Raw genomic sequence first — 20,164 nt, 5'->3', positions numbered from 1 at the left:
TTACACACAAACACACACACACACACACACACACACACACACACACACACAAATACAATATTAAAGCTCTCAATTAAAAGCAGTAACTCAGCGCATTGCAATATTCTAATTTAAAAAGCATTAAAATTGAGATATTATAATAGAATAAAAAAGAGCTTTTGTTTTAATCTATTTGGTCCACACTACACTATTATTACTGTCTCCCTCCCAACAATACAGAGAACTACCAGCATTTTAAAAATCTAAATCAAAATTTTAATACTGTGGTGATTAATACAATAATTAAAGCGACTGACACCACTAAAACTACAACCTTTTTATTTAAATTTAAATATCCTTTATTAACACCTTCAAATCGGGTATGGCACATGGTTTACACAGATGTGAACATATGTGTTTGATATTTGCACTGGTGATTTTATAGTTTTTTTAATTTCAAGTAAATTAAAATTGTTGCTTCCATTAATATGTTGTTTCCATTCATGTATTTAGTAAGATTAATTCATTATTAAACACAGGCTAGTAAGACTTTCCCAAACACAATTTACTATACAAAATACTATTTGAAAAATAATAAAAAAAGAATAAAAAAATAACTTTAAAAGACAACTTGGATATGTTTTTTTTTTTTTTTTTTTTTGATGCACTTCTAAAGTATTGGATCAGGAATCGGCATCTGCAGATATGCAAAATCAATTAAGCATCAATTAAGCATTAATATTGTAAAATATTGTGATAAACAGTTTTCCCTTCTGTAATTTAAGTGAACTCTCTTTTCACTCTCTGGGCACGCACCACCCGTCTCAAACTGACAGAGCTTGCGGACAGACTGTGGAGTCTGAACCCAAATAGCTTTTGTTCAGCAGTCCATATACAGCATATAACCGTCTCAAGGAATTCCTTCTCTTTCATATTTGCGCCGCTTTTAAAGGGAGTGCGAACATGATGTAAAGCAGCCGCCAAACGCAGGCACGAGGAAAATGTGCTTTCCAACTGGAGCTGCGTGCCGAGGCCTCGCGAAGAGGGAACCAATTGAGGACTTTTACTGCGGATATGTGCAGAACATGATCCTCAACTCATGGAGCGTAAACCTCTAAAATATATCAAAGTGGACATTTACTGCCCAATTTCCACATGTTCACCGATGTTGCTGTTAGAAACTGTCTTTAACTGTGTTCAGTAATGGATACATGTGAAAAGAGAAGATTGTTTAAAGTGGGTAAAAGATAACAGGACATCAGGGTGCCAAAAAGAGTCAAGTGAAGACATAATGACATAATCCAACCCAAATGTTTAGTGAAACTCCAAATAAAAGGAAGTCTTCACATGTCCTTCAGAAACATCTGATCCTGTCTTGCCTTTCCAGAGTGTGGTTCGGGTGTGCCTCCTCAGGCAGCATTGCCCCCTAGTGATAAGTGTAGCTGCTTTCTGAAGCACTGCTGCCTGAGGATCTCCATTAATTGGAGAAGGATGTCAAGAAGAGACTATTTCCTTCCTGTCTGAGGCTGTGGCTAGACAGCATAGTGAAATACTGAAATCATATGTAACAATTTGCTGAAAGGACTGGTGAGAGAATCAATGTGTGTCTAAACTGCAGATATAAATTATTGAAGATTATGGGATAGATGTGGGTTTCTTCTTTTTTACAGACATTTCTAGGCCTTTAATTAGAAGAATGTGTTACAAATATGAGGTAACATTGAAGAGGAATACACTTAAGACTAGGATTGCAGTCTTAAGTGTAATTAAAAAACAATTAATTGAGTTTAACTTAATTAGTCAATCGGTAGCTGGAAATAACATAGATAAAGGGACAATAAACCCCCTGACTTCACCCTTAACTCAAATTTGAAAAGTGTAAAAAAAAAAAAAAAAATGGTAGGGGTAGATTAGGCTGGGCACTCGCTGATGTATGGGTTTAGAAGCAGGGAAGAGGGAGAGCTGATTGGCTGAGCTGCAGCAGTGTGCCTCTGATAGCAGTGAGATTTTATTAAAAAAAATTATTCAGGACTGGTATGTTTCGTTACTTAAAAAAAACACATTTCAGCTATTTATGGAAAAATATAATGTAGGGTTTATTTGGCTGTTTAAAAGAGCATGCTTTCTTATTTGTGTTTTATAAAGGAGAAATTTGACATAGTCATTCATAGTTTTGATGCCTTCAGTGAGAATCTACAATATAAATAGTCATGAAAATAAAGAAAACGCATTGAAAAAGAGAAGGTGTGTCCAAACTTTTGGCCTGTACTGTAAATTGGATAACTTATAGTTTCTGAGACGATACTGTGAAAACCGCATACCATTTGGGACCATTGTAGCCATTGCTTCATAGCTTGAAGTCATTCTTTATATCTGTTCACAAACACAAAACTCGAAGGAACAGGCTAATAGTCCACTATTAAGTTTTGGTATATTATGGAACGGCCGGTTAATAACTAAACTTCATACTTCCTCGCCGTTTCTGCTGGGCTTGTGCACAGCAAGGTATCTTAACACACGCAGGTTTCTCCTGATCCCCTCACAGGTGGCCACAATTATCACTGATGGCACGCGATCAAACTGCTGCCAGCGCACAAGGGCTCAGAACTGCACTCACGCATGAAGACTTAAAGACTGACTCAAAGATGTACATACGTGTACTCTTAAACAATGGGGTTCAGTTAGCCCCCCATGATTGCACAACTGGAAATCAGTGTTCAGGGGCTCAGCATGTTTAGCATGTGATACTCACTATGTTCACTTCCTCTCTTACGGCTCATTTATGCTCAACGTTATGTATAGATATGAATGAGGATGGAGACTTCCGTTGTTTCATCTGTATTTGTGCACATTCTATGAAAGCTTTTAGAGACAGGTAAAATGGAATAACAGTAGTGCTAGAATTTGATCAAAGATGAAACTGGCAGTATAGAACCATATGGCATTTTTTTGGTAGAGTATTATTGCCAATAGAATAGTTCTGCTTCTCTGGAGCATTCCTGACATGTGATAGAAATGTGTAAAGCTTCCTGGGATACTTGGGTGCTGGGAATAATGTGAAGTAATGAACATCCCACATCCGGACCTCACTAATGTTTTGTAACTGAATGTAGTCTTATTCCCACAGCAATGGCTTCAAAACTACAAAGCCTTAATCAGTAAAGGCAGCTACTTCAACAAAAGCAGGATAAACTCTGTTAAATACCCTTTGTTTTCCAATCCTTCTGTGCTTTTGTCCATATAGGGTAGATCTACAACATAACCAAATTAAAAATATAAATCTAAAGAGCCTGTTTTACTCATTATTTCTTATTTCTCCCTACACCCTAGCTGGTTATTGTACTTAGATATTCAAGTGCACTCAAGAACTTGCCCAGATATTCCTCTAAAGGCAGTTCTAATCAGTAATGAAAAGTCAATATTTAGTGTAACTAATTTTATTAAGACCTAATGTTCTGTAGAGGTTTTAAAATTGTGATTTGTTTTCTGAATTGTGTTACTTCAAAGTAGTGCAGTCATATTGTCTCCTTTGTTTTTCCGAAACCTAAAATTTTAATAACAAAAAATATATTTAAATGCCTTTTACAGAGGCAGTTCAAGTCTCCCCGATTTCTCCCAATCCTCACATGAGTTCTGCTAGTATATTGTTGATTTTACAAAAGCCTGAGGCGGAAAACGGCGCAGGCCAGCGTCATCATCTTCTCCCTCTGCGACGGTAATCCTTAAAAGAGAAAAGGAAACACTTAATGCAGGGTCAGTCCTCAGCTTGGCGAAGTAAGGCCCTACTAAAGCTCTCTTGGGCTCCTCGGCTAGAGTATGGAATCATGCAGAGGATGGAGGCAGACTGTCAGGGATTGTGCCAAAGCGCGAGGGACTGTAGGTAATCGCCTACCTCAGAGCCAATATGGAAAGAAGGAGTCATAGCGTTTCTTCAGGAACTTGGGGAAATGATCTCAGGAACTCTTTGTACCTTTTAGAAACCCTGTAGGTGCTTTATTTCACATTTGTATTAACATTTGTGAGTAATTACCGCTTTGGTCCCAGGTAATTAAGGTCAAACTGAGGTAACCATTGAAAGGAAACGATTGAAAGGTTGTTTTGAGAATTAGCTCTGAAGCATGGGGTTGGATTAGCACTTTAGCACTCAAGTCTGAGAAGTGAACTTTTTTTACTCCAAGTTTTTTTTTTTTTTTTTCCTACAGCTGTTTCAAGTTCATGTCATTCCCTAAGTTCTAAAGAAGGAGGTTGTGACCTTGTGTCAGTGTGTCAGAATGAGTTGAATTATGAAAGGCCCTGTGATGTCTTTTCAGAAGTGAAGAACTGAGGTGCTGCTCGATATTTGGGCAAGTGCACTTTATCACATTGTGAATTGTCATTTCTCATTGGGCTAAAAACGGATAATGTCCCTGTAGCTTTAAACAAGTGAGCATCTAAAAGACTGAACTGTGTCCATTTGTGCAATTGAGCATAAATATGCTTGACAGGCAGTTAATCTGTCAGCTTCTCAGGGTTATTCATTCTCAGGTACGACTGTAGTCAGTAATGTAGTAATGCCTCCTCTGTGACCACGAGTCATAAATTTTCAGCATTTAGTGCTTGGCTGTTAATACGAGGCTGTGTAGCTCCACCATCATTAATGGTTTCCATAAGCCACACCATGGGATTCACTAAATCAAAAAAGCCAAGCTAATGCATCCATATCGCCTCGCCTCTTGTGGCCTCTCAAAAAAATATGGATCGCAAAACTGCAAAACTTTCGGCCTCGTTTTTCACCTCAGCTTGGATTTGAGCAAGACGTGGAAGATGATGGAGTAATTATCATGTTGCTGTCAGACTATCCTGCTTGCTTGGACCAGAGATCGTTACTTGAGTTCCAGCAAAGGTGGGAGCAGGGACACGGCTTTAACAACATCACTGAAGTAATAATTTGGATCTTAAGCCAGTGCTGGAGGTCACTAGCTGAACGAGAGAGAGAGAGAGATCCATAAATCTTTGACACCAGGGGGGTTTTGCTAGCCCCTGAAAGACTCCGCGCAGCCAAATTGGACTTATTGTACTTAAAGAGAGACATGGATCGTTGGGCTCAGCCAAAACCCACAGGCGGGGGCTGGGGATGGGGCAGAGGCTGTTGGCACTGCTGGCTGACTGGCTGGCTGGCTAGCAGACCAGGGCACCCACCACACGCTCTCCAGCTCACCAAACGGAGAGCATGTCAGCGTTAAAATAAAAGGAAAAAAAGAAAAGTCTTGATGGACACACAGACGCAGTCCTGGAGAAAAGCGGGAGGCTGAAGTGTTAGCATGGCACGGGATTCAGGTTTCCCGTGGAACAAGGCCCGACTTCTTTAGCCGTCTCCATGGCAGATGTGAAAGCAAACATGTGCCGAGGTTATCCAAACAGCTTCGCTCGCACCGACCCCAGCTCTGAACGGGCGAGTCTGGCCGACCCGGTAGATGTGTGAAATGTAGCGCGCTGCGGTGTTCCTAATGAAAGGGAAACAGAAGTTTGTTTCGTTTAGGAACCTGACGAGGCTCACGCCTCAAAGCCCTGTTGACTTTCCATGAATCAAGCCGAAGTTTCGGTTCGGAGACTGTTAATGCTTTACCACGACGAGGCACGTCAGTGTTTTACGAGCTTGCACAAGAATATATATGTTGTTGCAACTTTGAAATATTGGCTCATGATCTGACCAAAGGCCCAAACTGCTGTTTTGGCTCTGGGGAGGCATTTTATGAATGATACTAAACATGCAAACTTAGGGCTTTAGGCCGGTCCGTCGTCCAGGTCCGTCAGCCAAGGCCAGAATCCATTGTTAGCCATCCAATGAAAATTTTAGCGTAATTTTTCCAATGAGTACAAAGGTCAACCCAAAAAGGCGAACAAAAGAGCAATGTGAAGGGCGACTGGCGACTCGTGCATAGTGGGGCTCTGCAAAAAAGGGTGGGTAGGGGGAAAAGGAGGAAAAGGATGAAGAGCAGGTTTTTTTTTTCTTTTTGTAGAGGAGTAATAAAGCCGTTAGCCCCAACGACCAGTTCTTTTCTCTGCCCGGGCTGGAGCCGCTCCTGCAGGAGTGTTAAACTGTGTACACTCTCAGATCAAACTGGCCTGCCGACAGGTTCAAAGAGCTGACAGCTCTGAAAATGCCAGTCATGTGGTGAACGGAGGAGCGGGGAGGAGGGCAAAGGGGGGGTGCGTGTAACCGGAGCAGAAGGGCCCCGAATTTCCACTCGCACTTTTTAACTCTCTGTCCCTCCCCACTCGCCTCTCCAAGCTCGCCCTTAGGAATTGAGCAAGCCCCGCACAGAATAGAGCTCTGTTCAGACCGTTCAGCGGCACGCAGTGTAATCACAGCCTTTATGTTCTTTGCTTTCATTGCGCTGGACTTGAACGATTGCTCATTCACATGGACTTTATTTCAGAGAGAGAAAGAAAAGGGAGTGCGGGAGTAAAGGAGTACGTATTTACCGGTAAAAAATTACCACCTCCTGTGATGAGTAACTCCATGCTGTGTCACATTACCCAATCAGGTTTCAAAACACTGCAATACAAGTTACATTTCCTAGAATTGGTCAGCATCGCTTGTTGTTATCTGACTGTTCAGTTCATCATGCAGGAAATCCCATTGGCCAACCTTGCTTGATGCTGTAAAGGCAAAGACATTAAAACAGCTTGGTACTGAGTAAGCTAAAAATCAGAGCTATGGATTTATGTTATGAAGATGTTTGTTCAAAGCCAGCAACAAATAAACAGTGAAAAGAAATTGTCAAGCATGATATTGATACTGGCATGGAACATGTCATTGTTACAGGTACATACACTGTGTCCCATGACCAATGGTAGCGAAAGAACACTGCACTGACCTGTGGGATATGTCTGTGGGCCCTCCTTTTACCGTTTCTTTTCTGTTCACATGGACCATTCTAGCCAGATGCTGCCGGTCACAATCATTACCAGCCACTGCACTGCCCACTGTGCACTCTTGTCTCTTGTGAATTATTTGCTGATGACACTATCAGATATTACACATGTATATAAGTGCAAAGAGACTAGAAACCCTGGAATAACTTAAGAAACAAATGTGATATTTATTTGCTTTCTATTTTTCCTTTCAACCAACTGTTTGCATGCAATAAAATTAGCTTTCACATTTTTTGTTTCCACATTTATTTAGCTAACTGGTCCTTACATAGCCAGATCACGGCTTTAAACCCTTTTTTCATCAACAGATTTAATAAAATCATATATCTATTAAAACTAATGAAAATAAATAAAAATGAGTAGTGGTGATCAGGCGATAACGATATAATTCCAATATAATTTTGCATCTCTACTCCGGGAGGTAATGCCTTCTATGATGTATAATTTAAAATTCTTGTTACCATGAGCACACTTGCCAGTGTTCAACTTCATTTACAAGATAGCACCTCACAACTAATACAGTTGTGTTACCCTGTGGTAACAGTTTATGATCAATTTACTAAATTGATCATAATGACTTCATAATCATCCCATGACTTTTGGCATGTCAGTGTATGTCAGCTGAGTTAGTATACTGTACATTCATCAAGACATTCCTTTGTGGCCAAACATGCTTGATAACAGCAAGGTAATCACATCTATTCAAATTCTTATTGTAAATTTACTATAATTTACTAGCTTGTTAAGTTGCAGTTCTTTGAGCAGTGATGTTCAGTTATGAGGTTTAATGAGGTCAAAAGTAGCGAAAGCGGTCAAACATTCGGGTAATCCTTGTTTATAAGTGACCACAGTGACTGTGTTGCTTAAAGTGATAGTAAAGCTGACTGTAGGTTTTGGAAATCTGGCCCGCTTGTATTGTAAATCTAGATAAATCTTACATCCCAAACATTTTTCCCAGACATGCATCACTGCGGTCTTGTTTGGCTCTCGCTGCAGTTGTAAATCAGTCCCAATCACAGACTGTTGTGTCAGCTTCTCTCTCTCCGCTACTGTATCATGTGTTCTCACGACTCATCCCAAGCCAGGTTTATGTTCTTTTATGTTTTCTGTGCTGGAGTTTAAATGTGCATCAGTGCAGAAGGGTATATATACATACTTATACATATATATACATGCAGTATGTCGGAATGACTGAAATGCAAAGGTCCGCTTTGATATGGAAGCTTCAAAGCCTTACATTTTCTTCCTGTCTCCTCTCTCTGCAGACGACTCGAGCTCGGGGAGGGACGGTGCTGGAGCAGCGGGAGATGGCGAGTACTCTGCTGACCTGCCGGGAAAACTAGGTAAGGTGCTACAGTTCTCAGAACTGCCTTTGATCTTCAGTCCTGTTAGTCTTAATTGCTTCCCGGGAAGACGAAGGAATTCTGAGCTGCATCTGCCAGAGTGTTTCATAAGCAGCTCACAGTCCTGTGCCACGACACATACGTGTACATCAGTTTCCAGTCGTAAAGCATGAATACGCTATTAAGGCTTTATATATTTTAATATACAGTCAATTATTGCTGCCACTTCCTCAGAATTTTATGAAACATCATGAAATTACAATAACAAAACTCTTTGATTTTGAAATAAGGTATACATGAATTAGACAGGGAGAGGAAAGATGAAAAAAGGTAGATCATACTAGATTTTTCGCACTATAAGGTGCACCGGATTATAAGGCGCACTATCAATGAACGTCTCGTTTCTGGTCTATTGTCATGCATAAGGCGCACCGGATTATAAAACGCATTATGTGACACTAGTAAGGAACAGGGGTGTCGCCATGTTTTCCCTCTAATTCAGCAGGTCTCACCGCTAGGTGGTGGTGGGGTAACTAACTTAAATAAGGCTAAGCTAAGTAAACAAAACTGTAATTCTTAACATTTTTTTTCTAAGTCAAATGAGTGCTGGATGTTAATCTACACAGATTTCCCTCCTGAAAACTGTTCATTTGGGTGAGTAAAACGTTTCCGTTTATTAACAATAAGCTTAGATTTCCAGATTTCTAGTGCTAGCTCCAGTTAGCACTAGTAAATGCCGCCCAACAGTGCTGCACAAAGAAACCGTGAGTGGTCCGGTAAGCCAGGGTCATATTAGCTAGCGGTTCATCCCACATATCTTATTTTAACACAGTAAATGCGTAGTCTCTAGGCTGATAATACTCAGCTCTGAATGGTGAAAGAGCTAGCGCTTAGCATGGTTAGTAGCTAATGCTAATGCTGCTCCAACAGTGCTAGCTGGGGTTAGCAGCAAGCTACAGGTTGATAAAACTCACCTCTGAACAGTGAAAGAGCTAGGGGTTAGCACGGTTAGCAGCTAATGCTTATACTGCTCCAGTCTCAGAGCTGTAGAACTAAACAGGAACTCCTGTATAATGCTGTTCCTTAAAAGTACCCTTTATAGTGCAAAAAAAAAACGGTAGATAGATAGGTTTAACAGTTGAAAGCAACATTTACAGTGTGAAATTAAGATTCTCACACCGGTGCCATGCATCAAAGCACTGACTCTGGTATGAAGTGCAGCTGGGACTGCAGGAGGAGTACTGCTGCTACTGGAAAAAAAGGAGCTACAAGGCTAGTGTAGTTTATACACACCAATTAACATCCATAACATTCAACTCAGACCATGTCCAGATATTACTAATTCCATATAGACTTATTGCATGTGTGATTTCTAATGCTGTACTTAGTGTGTTTCTCAGCAGGGGTCCAGTCCTGGAGGCCCAATGTCCTGCTACGTTTAATGTTTTTCCTGCTGCAACACACTAGACCTAACAGATCAGCTAATTAGCAAGCCCCTCTTGAGCTGAAGTGGATGTGTTAGAGCAGGGAACTTTGAACAAGCAGGACTCGAGGCCTTTAGGACCAGCACTGAGAAACACTTCCATATGCCATAGGGTGATCCATAAAACCAGACATCAGTGTGTCGCAAAGCTCAAGAGTGCTAAAAAAATTTATATTAATGTTAACATATGAATATATATGTGAACAATTGTTTCCATTTCACCTAAATGGAATTTTTGCCCCTTTATTTTCCCATCAAACTTGTATGTAAGTGGCCGGATCTCTGGGGACTCGCTCAGGTAATGGGGCCTGTAGTGGTCTTTGGCCGGAGCTCCTCTGCCTTGCTTGTCCTGCTCTGTGCTGGTATCACCCGCCCCTCCAACTATAGACCCCAGTGTTTGCTTTGGTAATTGCGTTTGACAAGCCAAAGAGCAGGCTATTTAAGTGCAGCGCGAGGGGGGGAAGCATTCCATTCTCCTTTGACGGCAGCCATCCGATTGGATATCAGGACCGCGCTGTTAGCGGCCACCGAGCGCCGCGGAGCTCTGCAGCGGTCAGCGAAGGCCTGCCCTGCTTATTTTTGCACCGTGAGGTGTTGGCTTGCCCCGAAGCTCCTCTGTCAGGACCGGGCTCTCAGCAGCAGCCATGTGAGAGGCAGCCCAGTTCACTATTGTGTTTTCTTTCCTGCTGTTTGCTGGGACTCCGCTGCGAGTGTAAACAGGCAGCGAGGAACAGGCGGTGTAAAACTTCAGAGCAGATGCTGTTTGCTTTGTCAAATTGCCGTCATGTGGTGGCGCTTTGCCTTAGTAAAATGGCCTTCACTAGGGTTTCTCCTCAGCCTGTCTGTAGCATATTATTATTGTAACAATATCAATGTTGTGGAAAATAAAAACAGTGTCTGCACTAAGTCTGTAACCTTAAGCTGACATTCATATTTTATTTCTCTAATCTTACAAAAGCACAGAGGTTGCCAAAGCTGCCTGTTTGTGTGGAAGTGACCCTGGTCACTTTTACAAAACCCTGCATTAGAAATAATTACAGTTATTTATTTAGTTTAATATTTCTTTTACTGTTTTAGAGAACAGGCAAGTCTCTGTCTTCTTCATTTGGCTTTCCTCATTATGTTTTAGATGATTTAAGTGACTGGAAAAAAGAATGATTACAAATAAATTGAAAACATTTATATAGGAATGTATAATATAAATATCAGACAATATTATTGACCAACTGATATATATCGTCTGGGCCTTACTATGCACTGTCCTGATGTCCTGAAAAATATTGATTAACAAAACAGAAGCTTGCTTGCTTACACACATGCTTACACAGTTTGTAGTAAGACCAGTCGATGTATTGGTTGGGCAGTAATATTGGCTGATATTTACAGTATACCCAATATGTATATATAAATGTTTCATCAGATTATTTTAATTCATGAAAAATTCACAATTTAATTAAAGCACAAAACTAATAATCATATTCAGAAAAGCACTTTCTAACTATAAAGTAACAGAAAATTAATTACTGTCATTTGTTATAGAATTGTTGTCCCCCTGATATTAACACTGATATAGATATAGTCATAAACCTTTTTTTATGTTTTGTGGTTCGAAAGTTGAAAGTTATAGATCAATTAAAATGTTAAATATTGTAAAAAAAAAAATACAAATCCTACACATTTGCTTCAAAACATTTGGAAAACTGAAAAAATGTCATCAAAACAAGGGTGCACTTAAATTTGTTTAATTCACACTACAGGTCAAATTATGTAATTCAACATTTATAGTAAAATAAAAGCCATTTGGTTGATGATAAATGTACATAATGATTGCATTGTATGAATGCTTTGAATTCACAGCTTTCAAATCGGGGTTTTATTATTTTTATTGATACAGAATAATGAGCAAAGCAGCAGATGTTCCTAAAATGTCTTAGAAAGCTGTTTAACTACAATAATTAAGTAATAATAAAATTAACAACCTGATTGCTTTTGGTAATGATGGTAATGATGAAACAAACACAATTAATTTGACAGAAAATCTATCTAAATCAAATAATTTTAATAGCATTAAAATGTGTTATACTAACACACATTAAATTTCCTCTTTCTTCTGTTTTGTTCGCTGTAGTGCGGCCCCGGTTCACCCAGCCGGCTAAGATGAGGAAGCGGGTGATAGCTCGACCCGTGGGCAGCTCGGTCCGGCTGAAGTGCACGGCCAGCGGGAACCCCAGGCCCGATATCGTGTGGTTAAAGGACAGCAGGCCCCTCACGCCTGAGGAGGTGGGCGAAGGCCGCAAGAAGAAGTGGACCCTCAGCCTGAAGAACCTCACCCCGGAGCACAGCGGCAAATACACCTGCCACGTGTCCAACCGCGCCGGCGAGATCAACGCCACCTACAAAGTGGAAGTCATCCGTGAGTCATGAGCCTCTTTTCCACATGCACTCGTCTCGGAATGCGCGTGAGCCGCAGCGTCAGGGTAATAGATCTGGGCAGGGAGAAGGTGTCTGCTTAATGTGGAGCTTGTATCTGTATCTGCTTTCCATTTGTTGGTTTGGCAGAGGATCAAAGGGGTTTCTGAAGACCTGAGTGAGTTCAGAACAGGTTGTTTTCTCATTTTTAACCCTTAGAAGTTGACAGTTGATTAATTATAGAGTTACATAATGAATTGCATTCAGTTTCCATTCTACACTGACAGGCCCAGCTCTGACCTTTTTCTGTGTGTTTAGATGTTGAAGACAAATGCGAGGGAGAAGATGCCAGGCATTGTTTTATCATTTTTAAGTAACAGTTGACACTTTTTCTTCTTAGAACTTCTTAGAGTTGTGCGTTGGAGGTTGAGATAAATGTGTTTTTGAAATTGGTTAGAGAGAGGTTTCATGCATCCCTGAAAATCTGGTCAATTTAGAGGCTGTGTGTTGGGTATGGACAACCCTGTAAGATGAAAAACAATGTGTGCAAATTATAAAATATTAAAAATATTATTGAAATCAAAATATTCAGCTACTAATGCTCCAGGTTTGCCATTTTTATGAATGGAAGTTATAGGAAATGTCCGAGAAGTGTTTTGAAGTTTTAAAAGTCTTAAAAAGTGTAGTAAAAAATACATATCCTTAATTTGTTCAAGTGTTTCTTGCTGTAACACTTTACAATAAAGGTACATTAATTACCTTACATTAATACTTGCGACAGAATGTCTCAACTAATTATTCATTGAAACAAGTTAAGACATTACACTAATTATCTAAATGTATAGTTATTTACTACTTTCTTAAGCATCAGAATTTAGTAATTTAATTTAATAATGTCTTAACTAGTGTCAATTACAAATTAGATAAGACATTACTGAACCATTTATGACTTTTATATATTTTATAACATTTATAACTGTCGTAAGTACTGTTAATTGTGACCCTTTTTCTGAAGTGTCCATATTCTTACTATAGAGCAGTTAGGCTGGTTCAGAGTGCAGTGGTGTGACAGGGTTACTGTTTGGTTGTAAGTTCAGTAGAGAGCTGAAAGAAAGATTCTATCCATCTCATTTACCATCTGCTCTAGATTACGTCCCAGCTGTGCCTGCTGACTTTACAAACACATGTTTCTACAAACCCATAGGCTGAACAAGGGGGAGGTGAACCCAACTCGCTCCAGCTTCAGCCAAATGTGGTACTTCTCTCTTACCCCAGATAAGCCAAGTTACCTTTAGGCTCAAAAATGAACATCTGACAGTCTGTTTATTCTGGCTTTAGGGGGGGGAGGTGATGAATTTTTTACAGGTGAATGGAAAAATTGACTTGTTATTGGGCTAATATTGGAATTACATCACAAAGGATCAGTAATTATCATTAAAATAAGAGTTAGACTGCATTCGGTATCATTATTATCAGTTTTTACTTGCATGCCTGTGTATTTACTCTTTTTCTCTACTCTCGTTTCTCCAGAGCGCACAAACTCCAAGCCCATCCTGACAGGTACCCATCCTGTAAACACCACAGTAGACTACGGTGGCACCACGTCCTTCCAGTGCAAAGTACGCAGTGATGTCAAGCCCGTTATACAGTGGCTCAAGAGGGTAGAGCCTGGAGACGAGAGCAAGTTCAACTCCACCATCGAGGTAGGAGACCACCACTTTGTTGTGCTGCCCACTGGAGAGGTGTGGTCTCGGCCAGACGGCTCCTACCTGAACAAGCTGCTGATCACCCGAGCCAAAGAGGAAGATGCTGGAATGTACATCTGCCTGGGGGCTAACACTATGGGCTACAGCTTCCGCAGTGCCTTTCTGACTGTGCTGCCAGGTCAGTGTCATTAACAGCTCTTTTTGCTATCCAAATATTTTTAACACCAATTTATACTAATTTTATACTTCTGCAAATATTCTATGCCTTAGCCTATGTCATACTCTATGCTGTGTAATTTAGTTCATCATATTTGTTTATCATTTCACCCAGCCCTAGAATATGTGATTTTACACGATATGATGTAACTAAACATTGTGCACACACTGGCATTGCTGAATTCCTTGGCATGCCACGCAATATTTTTCATTGTTACATTAAATGCCAAGAAAATTTTTACTGGCAGTAGTCTAGCTCAGCTCTATACAACATCAAATATCATCACCAGATTAAAAATATCATTACCAGACTAGTGTTTTGGTGTATAAATTGCAGGGTGCAATGCAGACAAACCAGCGCACAAGTATAAATGCTCAAAACGGCATAGGCCACTTGTGTTGATTCAATGCAGAAGCATAAATTGGCCTTTACGATTGGTACACACAGCAAGTAACAAAAGAGCATCAAAGACAAACCACAACACTCCCATTACAACTAACAGACAGCAACTGTCTAGACCAGCTATATGTGGAATTGCCCATCTGCCTTTGAGACATTACATAGCACTGGCAATCCATCTCAACAAACAGTGTGGTTAAGCCAGCCCCCCTCTGTGAAAACACTGTCAAAACACAGATCAACATGCCAAAAATGGATGAGAAGCAATCAATACAGTGATGAAAAGAGCAATGACTGACTCTTCTGCTATATTTTATGAACAGGCGGTCTGCAAAACAACTTGACTTTTGCCATGTCCCAGGGGAGCTAAAGAACGCTGCACATGAGATCTGTGGCGTATGTGGGTTCTCCTGCATTAAATGTGGATGGGATTCTGCTTGTCTGTTGGCATGGACAATCCTAGCCAGACACCGCCGGTCACAATCCATATTTGTGGAAGTGTATCACATGGCACGAACATGGACCTCAGAAAAAGAGCTGTTGATGCTCACCAGTCTGGAAAAGATAACAAAACCATATCTAAAGAGTTTGGAGCAATCCAGTTCATTTTGTACAAATTCAAGACCATTTTTTCCCTCCCTAGGAGTGGATGACCAGCAAAAATCACTTTAAGAGCAAGGTGTACAACAATTGGCAAAGTTTTTGTAGGACCCCATTGTAAATTCAAAGCAACTGAAGGCCTGTCTTACACTGGCTGTTAATGTCCATGAGTTTAGCATCAGGAGAACACTGAACAACAATGGTGTGCATGGTAGTGTTGCAAGAAAAAAGCCACTGCTCTCCAAAAGGAACATTGCGGCTTGTTTGCAGTTTGTTAAATGTCACGTGGACAAGGCTGTTGGATGAGACCAAAATAAAACTTTTTGGTATAAATAAAAAACCATTATGTTTGGAGAACGGAAAACGCAGCATTCCAGCTCAAGAACCTCATCCTATCCATGAAACATGGTGGTGGTAGTGTCATGGTTTGGCCTGTTTTGCTGCATCTGGTCCAGGACAGCTTGCCACTATTGATAAAACAATGAATTCTGAATTGTATCAGAGAATTCTAAAGGAAAATGTCAGGGTATCTGTCTATGAACTGAATCTTAAGAGGAGCTAGGTCATGCAGCAAGACAACAGCCCTAAGCACACAAGTCATTCTACTAAAGAATTCAGTTGTAGTTATTGCTGCCAAGGGAGGTCACTCGTATAATATTTTTTCTAATTGGTTTAACTGGGTTCTCTATATCTAATTTTAGAAATCGAATGATGGTTTAGGTCATATTTATGCAGAAATATGTAAACTCATAAAGGGTTTGCAAACTTTCAGTCACCACTGTTCAATTGCCTAATGTAACTCTGTATGTATGTATAATATAGTATAATTTACTATATGCATATATCTCCTCCATTTCAGACAACAAACCTTACTTCTCCCCGATCCCTGCCGTCTCATCCCCCGGCCTCCCCTGGCCTGTGATCATCGGCATCCCAGCTGGAGTGGTCTTCATCCTGGGCACCATCCTGCTGTGGTTCTGCCAGTCTAAGAAACACTGTTCCTCAGGAGCTATGGTCTCAGCTCAAGCTCTTCCCAACGGCCACCGGCAGCCTCAGAGAGAGCGACCGCTGCAGGGAGTCGACAAGGACTGCATGGCCTCCATGACCTATGAGGAGTACCTGACCCAGCAGCAGCAGCAACAGCAGCTCCTCCTGGCCCAGAGCGGCCCTAAAGTCTACCCAAAGATCTTTACAGACATCCACACACACACCCACTCGCACGTGGACGGCAAAGTTCATCAGCACCAACACATCCACTACCAATGTTAGCCTCAGCCCTGATGGCCAGTCTGCTTTCTTTTGGTTCTATCCCGCCAGTCGTAGCTTCTCTTTTTCCACAGAACACAGTTTGGATCTGCAGAACAGTCGAACTTTGAGCCAAATTTTGTGGGTTTGGACCAAGCTGCACCACTGTCACACAACTCTACATCCAGTCTAAAGGACTACAGGACTAAACAACGACTAAACAAAGACATTTCATCCAAGCTGCTTCACACTAAACTAGAGTCTGACTGACCAGAGTCTCTAAAGTCTTCCATACTGGATGATCCATCAGGTGGAAATGATCAGCCAAGATGAGGCAAAAACATGGAATACACATAAACACGACGAAATCACATTAATAAAAAACGTGCATGGACTTAAATCAAGAAAATGCAAGTTTCAAACAGACTTCAAACTTCCAAAAGACTGAGTAACACAGCAAAACAAAAGGAGGTGATTAATATTTGGACGATCCACATATGCACACAAATGCATCAATGAATAAAGTGAATGAATGTACTATCTCTTCTTCTCACCAGGCATTGTGAGCATCAAGCTTTGCCATCTTTTTAGTCACGCCAACATCCACCTCTTCATTCAGCCAGCTTAAATGCTCACTATGTTTGTGGATGGGGCCAAAAAGGATCCATTTTTATCAGCACCAAATTTCAGTGAAGTGTATTTGTATCACTGGATGCTATTCAGAACGTTTGCAGGTATACAGAATTTTTCACTGACTGTAGATACACCCAAACCAGATTCCCTCAGACACCGGTAAGTCTTTTAAAGCTAGATGATTGCATGAGGATCTATATGTACATGTTGTTCTTGCAGACATCATTCATTTCAAGCATTTGTTTTATTTTATTTTCGGACTGCTTGAATATACAGTATCAATGGGACTGTCATCTTCGGTACACAAGCTGTCATATCATTTCATTTTGATTGCAAAACTAGCAATATATTTAAGTATATCTCTTCTCTTCCACTTGATTGGAAAGAAAAAAAATCAGAAGTGCCTGTTTTCCATAGAGTGATGTCTCTACATGGATATGTATGGATATTATATTTTGTTGGTGATGTTTTATAAAGTTCAGAAAAAGGAGAACTCTGAATGTTCTGAGGTACAACTGTCACAGATTCCTGCTTTTGCTCAGGTGGCCCTTTTCTTTATATACATAAATATAAAGAATATATATATATTTAATCTTATGCAAAATTTGGGCTCCCATGGTGGTTGTTTTTGTTATTTTTTCTTTTTTCATTACTTAAAATATAAAACAAACAGAACTTCTGTATTTAATCAGACATAAAGCACAGCAATTTCTTTTGTCTTTTATATCATAAAAAAAAATCCAAATAATGAACCTGCGCTGTACAAATATTTGGGCACCCCAAATGTATTTCTTTTTATTTCTTTTTTATAGGAATAATCAATACTTAGGCATGTCAGCTATTAGAATTAGAATTCTGTATTGTTTCTACAGTATGGAATATAATTAAGAAATTACAGTTCAGAGGAACTATTGAGGTCAATATGAAATTAGAAAGACCAAGTAACCTTTCAGATAAATGCTCATTGAATAAACTCTTTTTTTACAAAAAACCCAATATATAATGTGACAAAAAGGAAAGTTTAGCTGAGCCAAGAGCGGTGCACTGTTGTAGAAACCTAATGTTTGAAGTATACTAAAGTACCCAACAACCAGAGAAGTCAGGTGAGTTTGGAAACAGGTGGTGCTGCTGAAATAGAAACTCTTTGGCCTTAATCAGAGTAAAGCTACACTTGGAGACAAAATGAACCTGCATTTGGTGCCAACTGTGAAGCATGGGGGTGGATGTTTCATGCTTTGAGGTTGTGCTGATCCGAAGCATTCTCAAGCTGTGATTTCTGCCAAACGGGGGTGCCCAAACTCTTGCACAGCTGTTGTAAAAAATAGAGAAACTTTGCTTTAAAATCATTGGTTGAAAATCTTGTTTTTTATGTTTGATTAGTTAGTAGCTGCAGACTCTGTCTAATTATCTACTAATTATCAATTAAAGAGTCAACAACAAAATGTGTCATTTGGCCAAGGGTGCCCAAACTTTTGCATTAGACTGTTTCTTTTTTTTTTTTTTTTTTTTGCCTATGGACGTATTATTATTATTATTATTCTTATTATTATCATGACCACTATATGGAGACTGTGTAAAATGCCTTTGACTGCTTAAGCAACAGCAGGCCTTTTAATTTAGTTAGATTAATTTTTAATCTAGATCTTCATAATTAGACTGAAACGAGTGTGAAAATGATCCCAGCTCAGATTTTACCCTGTGTTTACCCCAACGCTCACAATAATGGGTGAGTGCTGAACAGACTGCAGAGCTTAGCATCCATAGGAATGCACTTAGCCCACATATTTCTTTTCGGTGGTGAGAACTCTGAGGACGCCGGTCCGTGTTGTTTTAGTAAGTAGCCCGAAGTGGAAATCTTGTACGTGTAGTTAATTTATTGGCTAGCAGTGTGTTTTTTTTTTCTTAAATTGGGCATTACATCCATGTTGTGAACCAAAAAAAGACAAAATCAGTTAATGTTTTGTTTTTCTTTTCATTTGTAGCTGCAATGTAAGCTATGTAGCATATATCATGTGTAAAATATTTATATTTGCTGTTTAAAAAAATACAGAAAGTTAGTAATTAGTTATCTTTGTATGGACAATCTTGTACAGTCTGGCCTCTTTTTATGTGTAAGAAATGTTTATTTGTTGTCACGTTGAAACATTTAAAATCATTTTATCGTTGCCAATAAAATGATGAAAAACTTTTTGGTGTGTGGGTGATACATTAATTCATTAATTGTTTTATTTATTTATTTCTATTATTGTTTTGTGCATCAGTTGGGCAAATAGTTTATATACGCATGTTCATTTTATTTATGAGCTATCTGGATTGTTGTATATACATTAACAGATAGAACAGGGCATGACAACACATGACAGCATGTGACTTTATTAATTTGATTTATCTGTTCTCTGTATTCATTTATTCAAACATTAGCAAATGTTTCAATGAGTTTTTACAGCTTTTTTAAAAACAGAAAAAACACACTGACTTAACTTAAGATATCTGTTACCTCAAGAGACGGCATGGGAATTTTTACATCTGTACACACGTGGTCAAAAAAGTCAAAATAAAAGAGATAAGACACTAGATCCTGTCCTATGACAAAACGCATTTCTGCACATTTTAATGCACTACTAGTATTTACTGAATATTACATGTTGAAACACATGGTGGTAAAAAGGCACATTAAACATGTCATTTTTTCCCCAAAAACTAGATGTTTGTAGTTCATAATTATTAAACATTTACACATTGTGCCTGAAGAGAGTTTATAAACGAGTTTTTTGAAGGTCGAGTATAAAAATTGTTAACGTGGACTTTTATTGGTGACGAGTCGTTAGTGTGTGATAGGGCAAGAGAGAGAAAGAGATTTCAGGCCAATTTATACGTCTGCATCAAACCTACGCCATAGCCAACTCTGTATCTCGACGCACACCTGCCTGGAAATGTAGCTTCTAGGGGTGTCACGATTTCGATATTTTATCGAAATCGATTGAAATTATGTCATGGTCTCGAGACTCAAAGTCAAAAAGAGGATCGACGATCCCTCCCTCTAAGCTGCGCAAGCACGCGCGTGCTACGCAAATGGTGCAGCGCACAACACAAATGGCACAGCACACTGTAGCCGACGCCGCGGACATTGCGACTGCTCAAAGAGCAGCCCTTTCTCCAGAGAATCTGAACATTCTCATCTTCTTAAAGAAAAACTTGAAAATATAAAATAACAGTTGTTTTGTCTAGCCTC

The 20,164-nt window shown here is 39.7% G+C and overlaps 1 protein-coding gene across 1 annotated transcript in view; it reads left to right on the top strand.

Moving 5' to 3' along the window:
* Positions 1-19,120, top strand: part of fgfrl1a (fibroblast growth factor receptor like 1a) — a 73,124-nt gene extending 54,004 nt beyond the window's left edge. The window contains exons 4-7 of the mRNA XM_049484031.1: positions 8,163-8,240; positions 11,852-12,136; positions 13,663-14,016; positions 15,914-19,120. Coding sequence (XP_049339988.1) covers positions 8,163-8,240; positions 11,852-12,136; positions 13,663-14,016; positions 15,914-16,323 — 1,127 coding nt within the window. The 3' untranslated portion in view covers positions 16,324-19,120. The remainder of the gene's footprint in view (positions 1-8,162; positions 8,241-11,851; positions 12,137-13,662; positions 14,017-15,913) is intronic.
* Positions 19,121-20,164: the final 1,044 nt, after the last annotated feature.

Source organism: Astyanax mexicanus, chromosome 10, assembly GCF_023375975.1.
Source record: "Astyanax mexicanus isolate ESR-SI-001 chromosome 10, AstMex3_surface, whole genome shotgun sequence".
Lineage (NCBI taxonomy): Eukaryota > Metazoa > Chordata > Actinopteri > Characiformes > Acestrorhamphidae > Astyanax > Astyanax mexicanus.
Note: the sequence above shows the minus strand (reverse complement) of the source record. Positions and strands in the feature narration are given on the sequence as shown.